The following is a 24,280-nucleotide window of genomic DNA, read 5'->3' as shown; positions in this document are numbered from 1 at the left end:
CTAAACTCTTAACAACCATTGCACAGGTTCACCTGAAGTTGCTAGATAGTCTGGAATTTTAAAAAATAGTAGCTTTATTGAGTATAATTCACATACCATAAAACTCGAGTTTCAAGTGCACCGTTGAGTGTTCTGCAACCTTCACCACTCTCTAATTCCAGAACATTTTTATCCCCCCAAACAACACCTTGTTCTCATTTGCAGTCACTCTCCACTGGCCTATCCTCCCAGCCCTCAGCAGCCACGAATCTTTTTTCTGTTTCTATGGATTTGCCTATTTTGGACACTTCCCATAAATGGCATCCTATGATATATGGTCATTTGTGCCAGGTTTCTTTCACTTAGAATGCTTTCAAGGTTTATCCATATTGTAGAATATATTGCTACTTCATGTGTCCGTAGGACTGAATCATATTCTATTATATGATATACTACATTTTGTTTATCCATATACCAGTTGATGGACATTTGAGTTGTTTTCACTTTTTGGCTGTTGTGGATAGTGCTGCTTTAAACATTCATGTACGAGTTTCTGTGTTGACATATGTTTTTATTTATCTTAGGTATATACATAGGAGTGGAATTGTTGGGTCATACGGTGACTGTATGTTTAACTTTTTGAGGAACTGCTAAACTGCTATCTAAAGCACCTGACCATTTTACATTCCCACCAGTAACGTACAGTGTTCCAATTTCTCCACATCCTTGCTAACATGTCTGTTTTTTTTTTGTTGTTTTTTGCCATCCTTGTGGCTATGAAGTGGTATCTTATTGTGGTTTTGATTTGCATTTCTCTATGACTAATGATGTTGAGCATCTTTTCATATGCTTAGTGGTCATCTGTGTCTTCTTTAGATAAAAGTCTTATCGAATCCTTCGTCCATTTTTTTAATTGGGTTATTTGTGTTTTTATTGTTGAGTTGTAAGAGTTCTAGATGCAAGCATCCTATTAGATATACGATTTACAAATATTTTTACACATTCTCCAAGCTGTCTTTTCATTTTCTTGATGCACGAGTGTTTTGATTTTTGTAAAGTCCAAATTATGTAATTTTTCTCATGTCACTGACATAAAAATTTACTCCAATATTTTACTCTAAAAGTTTTATAGTTTTAGCTGTTGCATTAAGTCTATTATCTGTTTTGAGTTAGTTTTTGTATATGGTGTGAGGTGGGGATCCAACTTTATTCCTATGTTTTGGGTGATTTATATGTTTATACTAATTCATTTCATGCCCATAACAACAGTCTGAGATGACTGGAGAAATAAATAACTAAAACACATAGAGCTTATGTAACTTGTCCAAGGTACACAGCTAGCAATTAGCAGAGCTAACCAGGAAGTTTGACTTGAGATCTCATTTTCTTAAATATCTTTCCCTCAAATGAAATTGTTATTTCAGAAAGTAAGGACAGGATGAAATGCTCAATGAATGATGTTAGGACAACTGACTAACCATGTGTGGAAAACATATAAGCTCTGGCTTATAATTTACATCACAATAAATTCTCCCTGAAGGGAGAGCCAGTAATGACTAAAGTAGATTAAACAATATGCAATCTGCTGAGAGAGAAAAATGATGGAAGAAAAATGATCCAAGTACCAGAAATCTTGATATTGGGACAGTATCAAGTGGGTTAACATATGTGTCCTAGAATAAGAGGTAAGAAAGAATAGGACAAAAAAAAAAAAAAAGAGAATTACTGGAAAAAACGATGGTTGTAAACACCTCAGGTTTGACGAAAGATATCAGCTTAAAGGTCCAAGGAACTCCTCAATCCAAATCTACACAAATACAAAGGAAACAACGCTCAGGTAATCATAGTCACACTCTGAAATCCCAAGAGAAAGAAAATCTTAAAAGCGGCCAAACAAAAATGACTCATTAAGTATAGGGGTGGTGACCCTGAACTGACACTAATTTTTAAAGAACCAAAAGACTACCCTGGCCCAACGATCAGGGTAGGGGCTTTTTTTAGGTCAGGGAATCAGTGTGTTTTGGTTTAGGGCCAGCTTGCAGTGGACATAACAAATCTTCAAATTCATCTTGTGGTTATTTCCTCAGTTCCAGGATGTTTACTTGGAATAGATAAACCCAGTAACCAGCAAAATAAATACCCACATGGTTCTCAAACTGTTGAGTGAGGTCTATCATGATAGGAAAGGGTGGTGGAAACCACTAGCACTGCTTCTTGCTATCAGCTTAGTAAACTGGAAGCAAGAGTGCAAATCTGGACAGACTGCAGAAACGTGTACCAGGTGAACTGGGGAAGTAGGTGGGGTTAGGGGTGGGGACGGAGACTCAGGAGAGAAGGAGCGCTGGTCACGGGTGGGGGTCTCCTAAAGGAACCCTGAGCCCTAACAGCTCAGAATGGGGCCTGGAGGGACCTGTATGGGTTTCTGAGCAGCACCCCTCTAACCACAGGGTATGAGAAGTAGAGTCGGAGTGAACACCTGGGACACTGTGGGAGATGCAACCTTCCCAGTCTCCCCCTGGGACAGCGGCAACTGTTCCCGCCTGCTCTGCCGGAGGCTCCCCGGCCTCTCTCTGTGCCTCCTGTAAGTCAGACATAACCTACAATTCTGAGTGTTATTGTCCGAATTAGATAAGGGTTTAGAATAAGTTGTAGCTATAGTTGTTATAATGCTTTCCCTCTGCTCAAAATCCTCCAGTGGCCTTTTATCATATTTAAAATCAAGTCCAAAGTTTGACCATGGATCTAGCCCCTGCCTAGCTCTATGGCCTCATTTTGTTCATTGCACTCCGAGCGCAATGGTTTCCCCACTAGTTCTCAGATGTAACCCACTTCTACCTCGAAACTTTGCACTTGCCATTCTATCTGCCTGGGCTGCTCTCTCTGAGCATGTGCACACCTCACTTCCTTACTTCATTCTGTTCTCTGCAGGGCATTATGTTACATCCCCATCTGCATGTCCTTCTCCCCATGGGGATGTATGCTTCATGCCGGTAAACTTGTTCAAGGAATAAGCAGTGTCTAGGACAGTCCCTGACCTCAGGTGATACTCAGTGAATACTGCTGATTGGATAAGCGAACAGATCTGACAAGGGGCCGCTGGCGGACCAAGAAGGGCTCCTGTGGGTCAGCAGTGATCCCATGGCCAGAGACCAGATGGGACTGTAGGCATCTCAGCGGATGCCAGCACGGAGGGTGACAGATAACTGAGGACCCACAGCACTGATGCCACCGCCCCCAGGAGGCCACGGGAGAGGAAAGATCTTAAATCAACTGAGAGACCTTGAAATAGCAGAGATTACCTCAAACTGGCAGAAATAACTTTTCAGTTGCTGGGTAGAAGGGGGCCTCCAAACAGAAGAAGGAAAAAGACGTAAGTAAGTAAGGGGAGAAAATACATGTTCTTTCCCTCGGAGGGATACTGGCCCCAGTAACATTGAAGAAATGCTGCTGGTATTCACCACTCTCCCTCCACCAGGTACCGACCTCCCTGCTCTGGGATGTGCCCGAGGCCTTTGGGTTGCCACTGACCCTCAGCTGTCATTCCTCCACAGACCTCTCTTACCCCAACCCAGAGAATCATGCTATGAATGCCAATTTGGATGGGGTTCCTCAACCCAAATAAGACTCCTCAACCTCTCAGGGGCATTGAGCTCAGCCTGACTTGCTGGGGGGAGCAGTATGATTGAGCTGAGCCCCATTACCTGCTGATGATCTGTCCACTTCCTATTTAGTTTGGATGCCTCCAGCCGCAAATAAGAAAACCCTGACCCACACCGGCTTAGACAGAAAAGCAATCAAGTAATTGGTCCTCTCACAGTGATGAATTCAGAGGCGGGGGGACTGCAAATGCAGTAGCTTAGGGATAAATCTCAACTTTCCTGGTTTTCTTGACTCTACCTTCCTTTATGTTTTGGTTTATCCTCAAGATGGTGCTAAAATGTTTGCCATGATAGAGTATCTGGAGGTATCACCTCCAGACAGGGCCAAGAATTAAGAGATGAACATCTCCTGCTGAGTCTACAATTAAGAATAAGGAAATCTTTTCAAAAATATCACAGAAGATTTCTTACATTTCATTGACCAAAACTGGTCACATGCCCATCCTTAAACCAATTATGCTCAAAGGGAGAAGGCTGCCCTTGGTTGGTTCAGACTAGAGTTCACATCCACTAGTGTAGACAGTTTAGGATTTACCTGCTGGAGCAGGTGACCTAGCTGTGGTGTGCTTCCCTCAAACACAAGAGTCTGCAAAAGATCTCTGTTATCACTGAGTGCATTTGTGTAACAAAGTACCACAGACCGGTGATTTAAAGAACAGAAATTTATTCTACCACAGTTTTGGAGGCCAGAAACCTGAAATCAAGGTTTTGGTAGGGTCATGGTCCCTCTGAAGACTCTAGGGGAGAATCTTTCCTAGCCTCTTCCAGCTTCCCTTGGCTGTGGAAGCATAACTCCAATCTCTGTCTTCACAAGACTGATTCACTCCATGTCTGTGTCCAAATTTCTCCTTTTTGTATGACATCACTACTATTGGATTGAGGGCTGCACGACTCCAGTAATACCTCCTTCTAACTCATTCCCTCTGCAAAAACCCTGTTTCCAAATGAGATCATATTTGGAGATACTAGGGGTTAGGACTTCAATATATGAATTTTAAGGGGACACGAGTAAACACTTAACACAGAGAGGAGGGAAACTGAAATGGGACTGGCAACAAATAGTAGCTGCTCTAGTAGCCTTCCCATCTTACAGATTCCTTCTTAACCCCAAAGACTCTTTAGCTGGGAGACTCTCAGGCTCACCGAAGAAGAGAAATGCAAACATTTAGCTGCCCTACCTGGAAGGAGCCACCACCCAGCATCGGCATTACAGCCACTTGGGGTCTCCCACCAGCTCACAGGTCCCCCTATGTTTTTCCATACTTCCTTTCCCATGGGTGTCCCCATCCTCTACTTCTGAACACGGACAATGCTATGAAAGCTGCAGATACTTTTGACAATTGGACTTCAGACTATGAGTGCGTGCATACATGTAAGATATGGTCAGGGGGTTGCTGGTGGGCTCCACAGTTATGAAAGTGTGTAAACTGGGTGATTTGGACTCAGGGACACCTCGTAGTCTCTGACCGGCATGGATGTGTCTCGGGCGGGGGTGTAATTCGGGAATGATGATGATGATAATAACACCAGCATTCACAGCCTCCACCTAAAGAATACCTGCTACTCGCCTGCACCCGCCTAATACCTAAGCTCTCCTGTGTGATGGCTCACGTCAGGCTCACAGCAACCCTGAGAGGAGAGAGAGGTCTGTGGTTGTCTCTGTTTCAGTAGGCTTGCACAGAGGGTGAGTCACCTGCCCCAGGGCACAGGGTTGGAAGGGGTGGAACCTCGGCAGTGTGAGTCTGGAGCCAGAATGCTGACCACAGGGGTACATGCCTTTGATTCATTTATGTTTCTTCTGCTCCAAGGCTGCAATAAGAGTGTGGACATGAAACAAAGGTGATGAAGTATTAAAACCCAGTTTTCAGTAAAACCTAGTTTTCCACTGATTCATGCTCGTTTATTCCTCCTCAGCCCTCGTGACCCTATTGTCGTATGCTGGTCACTTCCATCCGGATGCTCTGAGATACCCTGCATGAAAAGCACGACACACAGTCTTCATTTCAGGCCATCGCGGCTGTGATTTTCTAGAACAGTCGTGCTGACCTTGTTTTGCATCAGGAATTCCTTTTTTCTTGTTTTTTTTCGGTACACGGGCCTCTCACTGTTGTGGCCTCTCCCGTTGCGGAGCACAGACTCTGGACGCGCAGGCTCAGCAGCCATAGCTCACGGGCCCAGCCGCTCCGCAGCATGTGGGATCCTCCCGGACCGGGGCACGAACCCACGTCCCCTGCATCGGCAGGTGGACTCCCAACCACTGAGCCACCAGGGAAGCCCAGGAATCCCTTTAAAGATATAAAGGCTACAGTGTTTCTTCCCAGAAAACACACACATTTTTGCATATGATTTCAAGGGATCGCACAATCCCACAGGATCAGCTACAACCTTCCGGGACCCAGGAGCCAAGGTTCTGAAGGCTTCATTTAGAAGCTCTCAAATTAAGATAATAGAGGGAAAGCAGCATTAGACTGAGATACACACAAGCAATCTTGACAGTTTAAGGAACAAAAAAACTGTAATTTAGTGTTTTTATGTAGGCAAACTTTACTCCCGCTACTTCTGTGAGCACAAAACAGGAAAAGAACAAGCATGTATCTCTTGTTCTTAAAGAGTGGCCTTTACAGAGTGACCAGGAGCAACCTGGGAGCACCCTGTGGAAGGGACTGAGGCCACCGCAGCCTCACTGCGGGGCAGCCCAGGCTGGCACCCCTTCCTTCCCTTCAGAGACCACAGAGCAGCACTTCAGGTGTTCCCGCAGACACCTGTACATCCTAGAGGCAGCACATGAGGGCGGGAAGTAACAGAGGGTGGATGGACTATGGAAGGCTGTTTATGGATTCTTTTACTTTAGCGGGGGGGATGGGTTATTGTATTCCAAGCCCAACACCCACTCCGGCAATAGCAGGACATGAGGTGGCCTGAGGTCAAAGCACATTACTGAGGTCTGTCCAGAATTGGCCAAGGCCTGGGGACTGTTTGACCAAAGATGACTCGAGCTGGCACGTGCACATGCAGTGCACACACATGTGTCCCCACACGGGACCCAGGGACCTGCCCAGAGGGAGGCCTGAGGACCAAGGCTGGACTGGGGCCCTTGTGGGTTGGCTCCGGAAGCCAGAGATGGGGAGATGGGTTCCACAAATAACCGACTCTCCAGGGAGGCGCCTGCTCCTGGTTGATAAGGGACGCTCTCCTACACGGCACGCGGGGATCAGAAGGGACCTGTGCGGAGCAGCAGACAAAAGAAGAGCTGCCTGGGCGTCGTGGGCCAAAGATCCAAACAGAAAGATAGCAGGATTCCTGTAGACACACAGGCTCAGACCAGCCAGGGGCAGAAAGCTGGGACGGTGAGGATGCGATCTGGGCACCTGGGAGAAGACGGCTCAACCGCCTGAAAGATTCTGTAGTTTGGGGAACTATTTTCTTAGCACAAAAGACCACGTTCCCCAAGTGGGGAGGCTTCTTTTATTTTCCCCAAGTGGTGAGGCTTCTGCAGTCCCTGTGGGCCTGGGGTGAGGGGCGCAGTGCTGTCACCAAAGGCCACATTTGATTGAAAGTAGAGCTCAGTTCCCCTGTCTTTCCTGCCAAAGGTCCTTAACATTTTCTGATGTTTTGGGTCCCTATTCCTGGGATGATTTTTCGTAAAGGATAAATTAGAATTGAGATAATGTAGAACCAGAAGCAAGAATACCAACAAAACCGGGAGGATTTGCACTGATTATTTTTCTGTCTCATTGATGGCTTTCCATGACCACTCCTTCCAAACTTGGTTGCCTTCTGTCTTCCCTGCCCACAGTCTCATCATGCCTGATTCCAAAAAAGGGTCGGGGGGAGGCATTCATTGTTAAGTTGCTTTATCATTAGATTAGCGAGTTTTGAAAGCATTGGAGTCCTGGTAAGAAAACTTCCCAGAGAGGAGACCCAGCCAGTGCCAGTGCATTGTATCCAGTGTCCCCAGTGAGAACCCAACACCAGGCTCTATCAGTAGAGTTCGGATCTTTAAAATACGTGTAAAACCCAGCACCAGCCATCCTGGGCGTCTGGAGTTCTCATCTGAGAAGCTGTCTTAATTTCCTGACATGCCTTATCAGGCAGAAAATTCTCTCCTACTGCATTTAAAAATATTTGCAGACCAGTTTTTTTTTATTTTTTAATGACTTATAGAAAAGGGAGAGTCCTTACTATTCTTATGGAAAGCAGTGCAATTTCTTTTGAAACATTAAAGAAATTGTGCCTGATGTAAGCCTGGGTAGCGTCAGATGAGAAGAGCCTTGCTGCAGTGCCGGGTATAATCCCGTTACCAGTGCAGCGACATACAATCTGCTTGCAGCCAGGCACCTGCTCTGTCCCCGGCAGGTCAGAACCAATGCTCTCCACTCCCACTTCCTCCCGTTTTCTCAGTAAAAGAGCTGTACGCCAAGTGGCAGGTCTCCCATTGCCATGTGCAGAGCCTAAACGTGTCAGTTTTCATACCCTTAACAGTCTTGCCAAGCAAATATACAAAGAATAAGCGAAAGCCATCCCTGTGTTAGCTATTGTTTTTGTTTAAATGGTATCATTTGAGCAACAGTTAGAGATACTGTATATCTTTTGTCTTCTGTTTCTATATCTCCTTATTAAATTATGTTTTTACTTTTCAGAATTTAAATATTATGATTTTTTAACATCTTTATTGGAGTATAATTGCTTTACAATGTTGTTTTAGTTCCTGCTGAAATTATGTATAAAGCCACCGGAGGGTTATCAAGAACTGGTAAAATTAACTGTTCCATAAATGTGCCTCTCTGCTAGCAGTTTGTATAGTTTGAGAGAGAGAAACTAAGACTGACAAACCCTAAGAACAGTTTTCTTTGACGAACGCTCGCTTTAAATGTTTCTTTCCCTAATCCCCTCCACATAGCGGGTAGAGCATCCAAACACAGTTACCTCTTGCCTTGAGTCTTTTGATTTCTTGTATCTGCTCTCTCTGTTCTCTCTCCCTTGAGCACCTCTGTTTACCCCCAACAATTCTATCTTTCAAAATCCACTGCACCCTTTAGGACTGAACTCAGAGGCCATGGGTACCATTCTGTAGGCACTGATTCTCCAGGGGGTGTAAACCACGCCCTCATCTGTGCATTCCCAGTGTCCCATGCTCCATCCTGACACCAATGCGTTCTGCTGGATGGAGGTGTCCACAGCCAGGCCTGATGGACCCACAGGAGAATAAGCTCACTAAGGGCAGGGGGACATCTTTGTGGTCCCACATCCACTACCAGCATCAAAGGTATGGAAGGAGGAGATGTGGGGAAATCAAGTTCTACATTTTCAAATTCTACCCATTTTTAAAGATTTTTTCTCCTGACGCTTTCCTTAATCCGCTCAAAATGATGGTTCTGTCCTCCTTTGAAAGGCACATCTCTGCACCTTACTCCTTCCCTTGCACTATGATTAGCAGGCTGTCTCCTTTCTCAAGACATAAGCTTTCTCATTCATGAAGGTAAGGTCTATGGTTGATTGTATTTACATCCTTCATGGGGCACTGTGTCTATTAGAGCTCAGATACATATACGAGTGCGATAGAAAAAAATGCTTTATAAATTTTAAATATGTCAAAGCAATTGCAAAATACATTTCTTTTGTTGGGGAAAAATGGATCAACATGGTCAGTATTGGTCTTCAGATCTTGGGTTTCCTTAATATTTCATCAACTTAGTTTTAAAAATTACGATTTCAACTTTGTATTTAAGTGATATGACAATTTGTCTTCAGATTCTTGAAAATCAGTTCCTCTGGAGTATAATATTTAGAAGTCAAATGTATGTATTGGATATGTCCACAATATATTTCAAAGCAACCTTATTTCAGAACTTTAATTTGTCTATGATATAAAAGTATACCGAATAGACAGCTTGATATTTTCACTGTCCTATTAGAAAAAATGGGTTAACTAGAATAAATTCTTAGTAAAATAGGATGGATACTAGTTTGTGTGTAGCTAGCCTTTAAATCTCTCTCTCTCTCTCACACACACACACACCACTGGAATTCACTTTTAAATCCAATCTCTCTAATAAACGATATGATAGAGATCCTTGACAACCTACAGAGAGCATAATTAAAATAAAAAAGAGGAAGTCTGATCAAAACCTTGTAGTCAGGAAGAAATCACAATCTATCCAGTAGCAGAGAATATAAATGGAGAAAGACATAAGTCATTCACTTAAACTAGATGTACAACCATTTGCTAATGAGAAGTACTCAGTAGAAGTTGGTCTACTTTGGTTCTTTCTTTGGTGGTTTAGTTACCAAAGTATAAAAATAATTTCACTATAAAGTGCCCTTTCCTAAAAAATGGGTCAGCAACACAGACCCTAAGCATAGTGCTACGTGTTCTTTGTTCTTGTAGATGTGTGTGTTGATAATGAGGTTTCTGCTTTCTGGATTTCAGAAGGATCTTAAAAAGGAAATCTATGGACAAGCCAGCTTGCAGATAATAAAAAGCATGAATAGACCTCTGAAAGGAACACATCTGAGAGCGTGCACTGGGCTTTTCTACAATGAAATCAACAGGAGAGAAATGTGGGTGCCAAAGGCAGGGACCCACTCATCTGCTAGTTTACCCAGAGCCTGTAGCCATGGCCAAGGGACCCATAGGCTCTGACAATCGCTGAACTTCTACCGTCCTCTTTAACTATATTTTTAGGACAGGAAACCCCCAGCTGCAGCAAATCACATTTTGTTTTTGTTGTGTTTTGTTTTTAAACAGTATGCATGGAGACCACTGAAAATGGAAGCCCCCGAAGCCCTATTTAGGTAAAACGAAGTGCTCTTCTTCCTTACTTTTCACCGTGAGGTACATGGACTTGCTGACGTCCGCGCCCACATCGTTGCTGACCTTGCACAGGTAGTAGCCGCTGTCTTCTTCTACCACGTGCTTGATCAACAGAGACCCGTTGCTGAGGACCTGAATTCGGCCATTCAGGGCAATCGGTTGGAACTGGGGAACCCCAGCACCTGCAACAGAATAAAAAAGAGGAACAGTTATGCTAACATGAATAAATACAGAGAGACAATGAGCTCAAGGACACCAGACCAATGAAGGGAAGTGATGGACGCCGAACACACAACCTAGAGGACAAGCATCAGATACACCAAGAATTTTTTCTTTCCTCCGACGATGAAATTCTTGTTTATGGAGAAACATGTTTATTTAAAATGACAGTATTTCAAACTCTGAGATAAAGAGTAAGAGAACTTACAGATAGTTTCTACAATTCATCAAATTTGATGAGCGTTAAGCAGTTGATAAATTATTCACAGAAATCACAGTAGAATGACTACAGAAGTAGACATCTCTTGTGTAACTAAATACATTTTTTGTGTCCCTAGGGACTTAATCTGCATGTAAACAAGGAGTGCTTCAGGGACAAGGCATTTGAAGACCTCACAGGATGAGCACCTCTGAGACTACAAGGAGAAAACTAATACTGCAGACTTCCCTTCTAAGTGTGGTTTATTCCAGTCTAGAAACACCATGTACAATCAGCATCATTGAATATTATTAAACAAGTCAGATCACTGCACTAAGACAGCACGAATTAAAACACTGCTCTCCTCTGAGTGCTTGCATTCAAGGAAATAGTGGCTCAGATGTGGTATGCTATGGTCATAGATGTGATGTGATCCACATAAAGGATCCATACAAAACTAATTTAGAAAATAAATTTAGAAATAATAAAACAGAGGATTAAGGCCTCAGGAGATTTCTGGGAAGATGGTAGTTGGATGAATCGGATGAATCTGCTATGTTGTTTGCCCCTCTTCTGGGACTAGGAGTGTGTGGTCCAAGCCTTGAAAGGCTGACAGAACTTCTCCATCTTCCTGGACCATTCCATCTTCCTGGAGAAAGCTCAAAGCATGGGCCAAGTGTGTGTTCTAGAGAAGAGCTGCTGGTCTGTGTGTCCCCAGAACCTACATGGGACCTGAACAGGTGGGTGGTCATCCGTTCATGCAGGAAACTTCAGACTTTGCATCTGGGGAAGTGAAATGAGAGGGGGATACACTTCCTCCTGTTGTCTCCTCCCAAACTGACCATTTACCTATTGGTATCCCTCAGGTCACAGTGGCAGAGACTGTGGCTATGCCTTCCTTTACCTATTTCAGCTCCACCAAAGAGACAAAGGAAATTAATCATGTATCTGAGGGGACCTTTCATAATGAATTACAAGGACAAGCAGAATCCCTAAAACAGATGGTTTCTATCAAAACACAACTGTTAGAGAGTATATATGGAAACCTGAATTTAAAAAACAGAGTTCTATTTCTGCTCAGGATGGAGAAAGACACAAAAGAATATCACTTCCACACTAACAACAAAAAAGAGACTGTTAATCTACAAAATCATGCTTTTCTTTGAATGAATCAGAAAGTGGAAGTCAAGGCAACTGGGTAAACTTAGTTGCAAAGAATTAAAAGCCCTACAAGGAGATAAGGTACAAGTAAACAATTTCATCTTTGGGACAGGGTGAGAGGACAAGGTCCTGGGCATACAAGCAGGTAGGAAGTAAAGAACTAGAAATAAGTATAACCTACTTCAATTGCTACTCTTTCATGCATCATGACCAAAATTCAATAAAATATTATGAGATGCACAAACACGAAAGCAAGAAAAAAGAGCCAGAGAAGAAATGATCAATAGTTTTGAAATCTTGGTATGGAACTATCAGACAGGGACTTTACAACAACTATGGTTAATGCCCATAAACAGGTGGGGATTCAGAAAGAATATTAAAACTACACAAAAGAGACAGATAAATAAAATGTCAGAAACAACAAACACAATATTAGATCGAAAGAATTCCTTAAGCTAATCAGCAGATTGAACACAGCAGAGAAAATAGTGAACTTGAAGCTAGGTCAACAGAAATTATCCAAATCAAAACAAAAAGTGCAAAAGAGTGAAAAATACAGAATAGATTGTCCTAGAGCTCTAGAACAATATCAAATATTCTAACATTGAGTAATTATAGTTTCAAAAGGAGAAGAAAGACAGGGGCAGAAGAAATAATATTTGAAATATACAAGACTTTAATACCACTATCACTCAGTTTGACTTAACTGACATTTATAGAATTCTACACCCTGCAGTAGCAGAATACATACTGGTTTCAAGTGCACATGGAACAGATATCCAGAAAGACAATATTTTGGGCCATAATACAAATTTCAATAGATGTTCAAAAATAAAATAATACAAATCACTTTCTAGCACCACAGAAAAACTAAAATCGAAATCAATAACAGAGATATATCTGGGAAAACCTCAAATATTTGAAACTTAAACAATACGCTTCTAAAAAAACTCATGAGTCAAAGAAGAAATCACCAGAGTAATTAGAAAAAATATATTCTGAGTTGAATAAGAATGTAAAAACAACATATCAAAATATCTGAGATGCAGCTAAAAGCAACACTTAGATGGAAGTTTGTGGCTTTAAGTGTTTGTATTGGAAAAGGAAAAAGATCACAAATCAATGATCTAAGCATCCCTCTTAAGAAGCTATTACAGGAAGAACAAATGAAACTCAAAGTAAGGAGAAGTAAGGAAACAATAAACAGGAAAACTGAAATCAGTGAAATAAAAAACAGAAAATTGTAGAGAAAATCAATAAAACCAAAAGCCAGTTCTTTGAAAAAAAAAAATACAAAAACCTCTAGCTGGACTGATCAAGAAAAGAGAAGAGACATTAGTTACAAGTAACTATAATGAAAAAGGCCATCACTGCAGTCCCTACTTGAATTAAAAGGATAATAGGAAAATATTAGGAATAACTTTGTGTCAATAAGTTTAAAAAGTTATATTAAATAGATAAATTTCTGGAAAGACACAAACTCTTAAATATCACTCAAGAAAAATTAGATAAACTTAATAGTCCTGTATCTATAAAGTTAATTTGTAGTTAACAGCTTTCCACAAAGAACAATCAAAGCCCAGACAGCTTCATTAGTGAATACTACCTAACACCTAAAGAAAAAAAAATTTTTTACACAAAGTCTTTCAGAAAATACAGGAGAATAAAACACTTTACCACTGATTTTATGAGGCCAGCAACATCTTGATACCAAAATCAAAGACCTTAGAACTAGAAACCAATATCCCAACATAGACATAAAAATCCTTAACCAGCCAAGCCAGGACTGGGAGCCGGGGGCAGGGAGCCAGCCGGGCTCTTGGACAGGCCTGGCAAGCGTAGTGGCGCAGGATCTTTGTGCTCGGCCAGGTGTCAGGCCTGAGCCTCTGAGGTGGGAGAGCAGAGTTCAGGACATTGGCCCACCAGAGACCTCCCAGACCCTCATAATATCCATCGGCCAGAGCTCTCATGGAGATCTCTGTCTCAACACTAAGACCCAGCTCCACTCAACAACCAGCAAGTTACAGTGCTGGACACCCTATGCCAAACAACTACCAAGACAAGAACACAACCCCACCCATTAGCAGAGAGGATGTCTAAAATCATAAAGAGGTCAAAGACACCCCAAAACGCACCACTGGATGCAGCCCTGCCCACCAGAAAGACAAGATCCAGCCCCACCCATGAGAACACAGGCACCAGTCCCCTCCCCCTGGAAGCCTACACAGGCCACTGAACCAACCTTACCCACTGGGGGCAGACACCAAAAAACAATGGGAACTACGAACCTGCAGTCTGTGAATAGGAGACCCCAAACACAGTAAGTTTACCAAAATACACAGCAGATGAAGGAGCAAGGAAAAAAGCAACCAGACCAAAGAAATGAAGAGGGAATAGGCAGTCTACCTGAAAAAGAATTCAGAGTGATGAGAGTAAAGATGATCCAAAATCTTGGAAATAGAATGGAGAAAATACAAGAAACGTTTAACAAGTATGTAGAAGAACTAAAGAGCAAACAAACAATGATGGACAACACATTAAATGCAATTAAAAATTCGCTAGAAGGAATCAATAGCAGAATAACTGAGGCAAAAGAACGGATAAGTGACCTGGAAGATAAGATAGTGGAAATAACTACTGTAGAGCAGACTAAAGAAAAAAGAATGAAAAGAATTGAGAACAGTCTCAGAGACCTCTGAGACATTAAACTCACCAACATTTGAATTACAGGGGTCCCAGAAGAAGAAGAGAAAAAGAAAGGGACTGAGAAAATGTTTGAAGAGATTATAGTTGAAAACTTCCCTAATTTGGGAAAGGGAATAGTCACTAAAGTCCAGGAAGCCCAGAGAGTCCCATACAGGATAAATCCAAGGAGAAGCATGCCAAGACACATATTAATCAAACTATCAAAAATTAAATACAAAGAAAAAATATTAAAAGCAGCAAGGGAAAAGCAACAAATAACATACAAGGGAATCCCCATAAGGTAAACAGCTGACCTTTCAGCAGAAACTCTGCAAGCCAGAAGGGAGTGAGAGGACATATTTAAAGTGATGAAAGGAAAAAACCTACAACCAAGATTACTCTACACAGCAAGGATCTCATTGAGATTTGATGGAGAAATTAAAACCTTAAAAGACAAGCAAAAGCTAAGAGAATTCAGCACCACCAACCAGCTTTACAACAAATGCTAAAGGAACTTCCCTAAGCAGGAAACACGAGAGAATGAAAAGATCTACAATGACAAACCCAGAACAATTAAGAAAATGGTAATAGGAACATACATACCAATAATTATCTTAAACATAAATGGATTAAATGCTCCAACCAAATACACAGACTGGCTGAATGGATACAAAAACAAGACCCATATATATGCTGTCTACAAGAGACCCACTTCAAACCTAGGGACACATACAGACTGAAAGTGATGGGATGGAAAAAGATATTCCATGCAAATGGAAACCAAAAGAAAGCTGAAGTAGCAATTCTCAAATCAGACAAAGTAGACTTTAAAATAAACTCTTACAAGAGACAAAGAGGGACACTACATAATGATCAAGAGATCAATCCAAAAAGAAGATATAACAATTATAAATATCTATGCACCCAACACAGGAGCACCTCAATACATAAGGCAAATGATAACGGCCATAAAAGAGGAAATCGACAGTAACACAATCATCGTAGGGGACTTTAACAACCCACTTTCACCAATGGACAGATCATCCAAAATGAAAATAAATAAGGAAACACTAGCTTTAAATGACACATTAGACAAGATGGACTTAATTGATATTTATAGGACATTCCATCCAAAAACAACAGAATACACTTTCTTCTCAAGTGCTCATGGAATATTCTACAGGATAGATCATATCTTGGGTCACATATCAAGCCTCGGTAAATTTAAGATAATTGAAATTGTATCAAGTATCTTTTCTGACCACAATCCTATGAGACTAGGTATCAATTACAGGAAAAAAAACTGTAAAAAATACAAACAGATGGAGGCTAAACAATACGCTACTAAATAACCAAGAGATCACTGAAGAAATCGAAGAGGAAATCAAAATATACCTAGAAAAAAATGACAATAAAAACATGATTACCCAAAACCTACGGGATGCAGGAAAAACAGTTCTAAGAAGGAAGTTTATAGCAATATAATCCTACCTCAAGAAACAAGAAACATCTCAAAAAAACAACCTAACCTTACATCTAAAGCAATTAGAGAAAGAAGAACAAAAACCCCCCAAAGTTAGCAGAAGGAAAGAAATTATAAAGATCAGATCAGAAACAAATGAAAAGAAATGAAGGAAACAATAGCAAAGATCAATAAAACTAAGAGGTGATTCTTTGAGAAGATAAACAAAATTGACAGACCATTAGCCAGATTCATCAAGAAAAAAAGGGAGAGGACTCAAATCAATAGAATTAGAAATGAAAAAGGAGAAGCAACAACTGGCACTGCAGAAATTCAAAGGATCATGAGAGATTACTACAAGCAACTATATGCCAATAAAATGGACAACCTGGAAGAAATGGACAAATTCTTAGAAAAGCAGAACCTTCCGAGACTGAACCAGGAAGAAATAGAAAATATAAACAGACCAATCACAAGCACTGAAATTGAAACTGTGATTAAAAACCTTCCAATAAAGAAAAGCCCAGGACCAGATGGCTTCACAGAAGAATTCTATCAAACATTTAGAGAAAAGCTAACACCTGTCCTTCTCTATCTCATCCAAAATATAGCAGAGGGAGGAACACTCCCAAACACATTCTACAAGGCCACCATCACCCTGATACAAGAACCAGGCAAAGATGTCACAAAAAATGAAAACTACAGGCCAATATCACTGATGAACATAGATGCAAAAATCCTCAACAAAATACTAGCAAACAGAATCCAACAGAACATTAAAAGGATCATACACCATGATCAAGTGGGGTTTATCCCAGGAATGCAAGGATTCTTCAATATATGCAAATGAATTAATGTGATCAACCATATTTACAAATTGAAGGAGAAAAACCATATGATCATCTCAATAGATGCAGAAAAAGCTTTTGACAGAATTCAACACAGATTTATGACAAAAACCCTCCAGAAAGTAGGCATAGAGGGAATTTACCTCAACACAATAAAGGCCATATATGACAAACCCACAGCCAACATCATTCTCAATGGTGAAAAACTGAAACCATTTCCTCTAAGAACAGGAACAAGACACATTTGCCCACTCTCACTACTATCAGTCAACACAGTTTTGGAAGTTTTAGCAATCAGAGAAGGAAAAGAAATAAAAGGAATCCAAATCAGAAAAGAAGAAGTAAAACTGCCACTGTTTGCAGATGACATGATACTATACATAGAGAATCCTAAAGATGCTACCAGAAAAGTACTTGAGCTAATCAATGAATTTAGTAAAGTACCAGGATACAAAATTAATGTGCAGAAATCTCTTGCATTCCTATATACCAATGATGAAAAATCTGAAAGAGAAATTAAGGAAACACTCCTATTTACCATTGTAATAAAAGAATAAAATACCTAGGAATAAACCTAACTAGGAGACAAAAGAGCTGTATGCAGAAAACTATAAGACACTGATGAAAGAAATTAAAGATGATACAGATGGAGAGATATACCATGTTCTTGGATTGGAAAATCAATATTGTGAAAATGACTATACTACCCAAAGCAATCTACAGATTGAATGCAATACCTATCAAACTACCAATGGCATTTTTCACAGAACTAGAACAAAAAGTTGCACAATTTGTATGGAAACACAAAAGACCCCGAATAGCCAAAGCAATCTTGAGAAAGAAAAACGGAGCTGGAGGAAACAGGCTCCCAGACTACAGACTACACTACAAAGCTACAGTAATCAAGACAGTATGGTACTGGCACAAAAACAGAAATATAGATCAATGGAACAGGATAGAAAGTCCAGAGATAAACCCACACACATATGGTCACCTTATCTTTGATAAAGGAGGCAAGAATATACAATGGAGAAAAGACAGCCTCTTCAATAAGTGGTGCTAGGAAACTGGACAGCTACTTGTAAAAGAATGAAATTAGAACACTCTCTAATGCCATATACAAAAATAAACTCAAAATGGGTTAATGACCTAAATGTAATGCCAGACACTATAAAACTCTTAGGGGAAAACATAGGCAGAACACTTTATGACATAAATCACAGCAAGATCCTTTTTGACCCACCTCCTAGAGAAATGAAAATAAAAACAAAAATAAACAAATGGGACCTAATGAAACTTCAAAGCTTTTGCACAGCAAAGGAAACCATAAACAAGATGAAAAGACAACCCTCAGAAAGGGAGAAAATATTTGCAAATGAAGCAACTGACAAAGGATTAATCCCAAAATATACAAGTGGCTCATGCAGCTCAATATCAAAAAAACAAACAACCTGGGCTTCCCTGGTGGTGCAGCGGTTGAGAGTCTGCCTGCCGATGCAGGGGACACGGGTTCATGCCCCGGTCCGGGAAGATCCCACATGCCGCGGAGTGGCTGGGCCCGTGAGCCATGGCCACTGAGCCTGCGCGTCCGGAGCCTGTGTTCCGCAACGGGAGAGGCCGCAACAGTGAGAGGCCCATGTACCACAAAAAAAAAAAAAAAAAAAAAGCAATCCAAAAATGGGCAGAAGACCTACATAGACATTTCTCCAAAGAAGATATACAGATTGCCAACGAACACATGAAAGGATGCTCAACATCACTAATCATTAGAGAAATGCAAATCAAAACTACAATGAGGTATCACCTCACAACAGTCAGAATGGCCATCATTAAAAACTCTACAAACAATAAATGCTGGAGAGGGTGTGGAGAAAAAGGAACCCTCTGGCACTGTTGGTGGGAATGTAAATTGATACAGCCACTATGGAGAACAGTATGGAGGTTCCTTGATAACCTAAAAATAGAACTACCATACGACCCAGCAATCCCTCTACTGGGCATATACCCTGAGAAAACCATAATTCAAAAAGAGTCATGTACCACAATGTTCAATGCAGCACTATTTACAGTAGCCAGGAGATGGAAGCAACCTAAGTGTCCATCAACAGATGAATGGATAAAGAAGATGTGGCACATATATACAATGGACTATTACTCAGCCATAAAAAGAAACGAAACTGAGTTATTTGTAATGAGGTGGATGGACCTAGAGTCTGTCATACACAGTGAAGTAAGTCAGAAAGAGAAAAACAAATACCGTATGCTAACACATATACATGGAATCTAAAAAAAAAAAAAAAGTGGTTCTGAAGAATCTAGGGGCAGGACAGGGATAAAGATGCAGAAGTAGAGAATGGACTTGAGGCCACGGGGAGGGGGAATGGTAAGCTGGGACGAAGTGAGAAAGGGGTATGGACATATATACACTACCAAATGTAAATTAGACAGGTAGTGGGAAGCAGCCGCATAGCACAGGGAGATCAGCTACGTGCTTTGTGACCACCTAGAGGGAGGGTGGGAGGGAGACACAAGAGGGAGGGGATATGGGGATGGTTGTATACATATAGCTGACTCACTTTGTTATACAGCAGAAACTAACACACCACTGTAAAGCAATTATACTCCAATAAAGATGTTAAAAAATAATCCTTAACCAAACCCTACCAAATGAGGTTTATCAATATATAAAAACAATAATATATCATGACCAAGTAAGTTTTATTCTAGGAATGCAAGGTTGGTTTCAATTCAAAAATTAGTGAATGTAATTTATCATATTAACAGATCAAAAAAGAAGCACAATATGATTACTTGAATATATACAAAGAAAAAAGAAAAAGTATTTTAGAGTTAAAGATCCTGATAAAAATCTCATAGTGAGCTAGTCATAGAACGGAATTACTTGATAAAAGGTTTCAAAAGGCTTACAGTTAACATCACACTTAATTCTAAAAAACGAATCATTTTCCACCAAAGATCAAGAAAGAGACAAGAATGATTGGTCTGGTCCTTTTATTCAACATTGTTCTGAAGATTTTATCAAGAGCAATTCAAAAAGAAAATGACATAAAATACATATGTATTAGAAAAGAAGAATATAACTATCTCCCTTCACAGATGACATAATTATTTACATAGTTAATGAAAGAGTCTACAAAAATGTTGCTAGGATTGTAAATGACTTTAGCAAAGTTATAGTATACATCAAAATGCAAAATTCAAAGTTAACTTTATTTTTATATATTAGTAACAAGCAATACTGAAATTAAAAAAAAATAAATTTGCATGAAAACTTGAAATATTTACAGATAAATTTAACAAGATATTTGCAAGACTGGTCTACTGAAAACTGTAAAAGTTGTTGCTCACAAGTAAAGAAGACCTAGATGAGTAGAGATGGGGCATTATACCATGTTCATGGATAAAAATTCTTAATATTTTCAGGCAGTTATTGGAAATCTTGTTGTATAAAAGGCCAAATAATAAACATTTTATGGTTTGCAAGCCATACAGTCTGTCACAATTACTTATTTCTGTCATTGAAGCATGAATGCAGCTACAGAAAGTACATAAAACAGCACAATTATGTTCCAATAACATTTATTTACAAAGGCAGGTTTTGAGAAGAATTTGGCTTGTGGTCTATAGTTGGCTGACATCTCATTTAAAGGTATGTAAAAAAAGTATATAGGTGTAAGATAATTGTAAAGTTGGAAGAGGGTGCATATACTAATAATACTCACACACTTGGATTAGTTCTTTATCTCATATCTGGTATGAAATATCGTAACATCTTTCTAAGTAGAAAAATGGTTTTAATTTATCTTATTCAAAAAGAATTCAAAATCGGGGTGAAAAAATTTTAAAAACATAATAGTAGTTTTTAATAACTTCAATATGTTGATTTCCTCAGTATAAGCTACTGACTATTTTATAGAATGAGATGAAATGAACAAAATCATTCTTATCCTTACACCTGTTCACTCCTTGGGAATAGTCAAAAATTATCAAAATGTATAAAATGAAAAATTACAACAGAAGCATATATAATATAGATCATTTAAAACTTAATCCAGGGGCTTCCCTGGTGGCGCAGTGGTTGAGAGTCCGCCTGCCGATACAGGGGACACGGGTTCGTGCCCTGGTCCGGGAAGACCCCACATGCCGTGGAGTGGCTGGACCTGTGAGCCATGGCCGCTGAGCCTGTGCATCTGTAGCCTGTGCTCCGCAATGGGAGAGGCCACATCAGTGACAGGCCCGCGTACTCCCCAAATAAACTTAATCCATATGAAAGTTCACGGAAGAATTAAAGAAATGTTTGATGGATAATGAACATATCACTAAATGAATGGTTGATTTTGGAAAATAATTGATGAAAGCTATCTCCAAGTTTATCTACTGGAGTTTAAAACATGAGAATTTCAGATTAGGAATCTGTGAATTTTTGGTCAAAAATTCAAACAGTAAAAAAGTAACTTCCCTCTTTTTCTCCTCAAGATCCCGTTATCTTGAGGAGAAAAGAAGGGACTATAGCCTTCCTAATTTTTTATAAGCACATATAAAACTGTGCTTTGTCTATACAAAATGGTGTTTATTGTCCAATTACTAAGCACCTACTCTGTGGTGGATCCAAGGCAAGTAGCTATGGTTACAAAAGATGGTGGCCTCTTTGTCAATCTCTCTTTGAGGTCAGAACCCTCACACTGGGTAAATGTGAGTGGCCATATTGTGAGCCTTCCTATGGAGAGCCTTCCATGAGGGTCTCCCCCAGCCAACAGTCTGTGAGAAGCTGAAACCTGCCAGCAACCACCTGAGTGGGATGAACCTTGATAGGACTGAATCCCTGGCCAACAGCCTGAGTGCAGTGCTGGGAGACACCTTGAAATAGAGTACTCAGTTAAGCCATACCCAGATTCCTGCCCCAAAGAGATCATAAATGTGCTTTATTATTGTTAAGCCACTAAGCTTCGGGGTAATTTGTTACACAGCCACAGATCCCCAATACACTATGAAAAACTAGGTAATCAGGAATCCTTTTAGTTCCTCAGTTTCCTCACCTGCAAAATGGAGATAATAATAGATCCTCCTTCATAGGGCAGTGTAGGCATTTAAATTCTTAAGCTATTGTGTGACACACAGTAAGCACACACTATTGCTGTTTTTTTCTACTTTCTGCTTCTATTTATTTAATCAGTTTATGATTAGTTGACTATTTCTTTCCGACTCCACAAGACTAAGGACAATGTTGCAATGAACCTCTCTGCTTGTCAATCAATCCATCAATAGAAAGAAAGATATAGTGGTAGGAACTCCACTGGATAAATACTTGGAGTGGAATTCTGCACATCCAAGTGTTAAAATATATTGCTAAGTTGCTTAGTAAAAGAGCAATTTTATTTCCTGGGGCTGGGGTTAATTTTTTCCTCACACATGTACACTATTAATCTTTTTGATCTTCATCAATATAGTATGTATCCCATTATTTTAATTTACATGGTTTTACTAACTTGTATATTTTTTGGTTGCTTTTGCTTACAAATAAGTCTGAGCATCTTTTTATAAATGTATCAGTAATTTGTACTTGTTCTTTGGTGAACACTCTATCTACATTCTTTGCTCATGGATCTATTGAACTTTGTCTTTTTCCTCTTCATTTGCCAAAGCACTTTGGTTCCTAAAAGTGATTCTATTTTCCTATTTTACAAAACTTGACTTTTGTTTGTGTTGTTTCAATCAGGATTGGATGTTGAATATTATCAGCTACCATTTCATCATCTATTGAGATGATCATACTTTTCTCCTATAAAAGTTTACTGTAGGGGCTTCCCTGGTGGCGCAGTGGTTGAGAGTCCGCCTGCCGATGCAGGGGACACGGGTTCGTGCCCCGGTCCAGGAAGATCCCACATGCCGCGGAGCGGCTGGGCCCGTGAGCCGTGGCCGCTGAGCCTGCGCGTCGGAGCCTGTGCTCCGCAACGGGAGAGGTCACAACAGTGAGAGGCCCGCGTACCGCAAAAAAAAAAAAGTTTACTGTATCTTTTAAGGATCTGGTTTCGTAAATTATAAAATTCCTTCTTAAGAATAATAGTTTCTTTGGGGTAAGAATAAAAAATATTATTAGGAATTAAAAATCAAAGAAAAAGCCTTTGATTTTTATTTAAGTGCTTAAATTTGGTTGACAGTTTGAAAAATCTGTAAAGGCTATTGATACCTTTCTCAAAGTTAACAGCAAGCTGGGAGCCAGATCTAGACTATTACACACAACCTGGAAATTCAGCCAAACGTAGGATTTAAGAAATGTCTCCATAAGGCAGCAAACCAGGAAATCTGAAAATGCTATGGGATTTACAGATTCTGTAAAAATGTGTTACAAATCCCTGAGAACCTAATAAAATGCTGATAGAATGTGAGAAAGTTATAGGATCGTTCACATCAAAAACACAAATGTTTTCTTCTCCTCAAAGAATTTTCACCAGAAAAATACTTACAATATTTGACACATTTATAGTAAAGAATTACAAGATAAAATTTAGCTACATTGCTAAGCTTTCTCAATTAAATAGCTGAAAAGGATTATCTATTAACTCCTATCTTGACCGAGAGAAGCCTCTTCATTATTAAAATGTCCTCACGGAGACAGAGATAAAGTATAAGTGCAGTTGAAAACCATTAAATCTTTTTTCTCTTTCATCAGAAAATGAACGTAACTTGAAGGGATATACCATTTATAAATGTGACCATGCTTGCTAAACAGAGTAATTCATCCACCATAAGGACAACAGTCCCAGCAATGAGTACTGTTTAATTTGAGGAAAGTGGACTTGGCCATGGTTTGGTAGAATTAGAGGTCATCTACTTCAGATTCATCGTTATGGTAAAGAACAAAATTTAACACAGTGCACACAGTATTTCAAAATTCTGCAATCTTGTTAGCATAAGGTAAGTACTTTGCATAATTAACTAGAAGATACACTTATAGCAACCAGAAGCCATTAATTAAAACGATGTCAGTTTTCTGTGGATAGCTGGGGTCAAGTGGGGAAAATTTTAATGTTCCGTTACATGAAAAGCAAATGTTCACACATTATGTAAGGCACCCACAGAACGACTGAGTATGTTCATATTGTGTGACCTTTATTATTTATTGAAAAGATACACCTAGCAGGACTCTCAAGAACTGAGGGAGTAGGAATAGTGGAAAAAGAATAGCTGAGTATCACCAAGTGAGCCCACTTTGAAGGCAGCAACAAATATGGC

At 40.1% G+C, this 24,280-nt stretch overlaps 1 protein-coding gene across 6 annotated transcripts in view; it reads right to left on the bottom strand.

Annotated features, from left to right (window-relative positions):
- Positions 1-24,280, bottom strand: part of DSCAM (DS cell adhesion molecule) — a 752,061-nt gene that overhangs the window by 236,797 nt on the left and 490,984 nt on the right. For all 6 annotated transcript variants that reach the window (XM_030835449.2, XM_060297784.1, XM_060297782.1 and 3 more), the window contains exon 11: positions 10,461-10,634. In XM_030835449.2, the coding sequence (XP_030691309.1) occupies positions 10,461-10,634 (174 nt within the window). The remainder of the gene's footprint in view (positions 1-10,460; positions 10,635-24,280) is intronic.

This window comes from Globicephala melas, chromosome 4, assembly GCF_963455315.2.
Source record: "Globicephala melas chromosome 4, mGloMel1.2, whole genome shotgun sequence".
NCBI classification, from domain to species: Eukaryota; Metazoa; Chordata; class Mammalia; order Artiodactyla; family Delphinidae; genus Globicephala; species Globicephala melas.
This window is presented reverse-complemented; position numbering and strand designations above follow the sequence as displayed.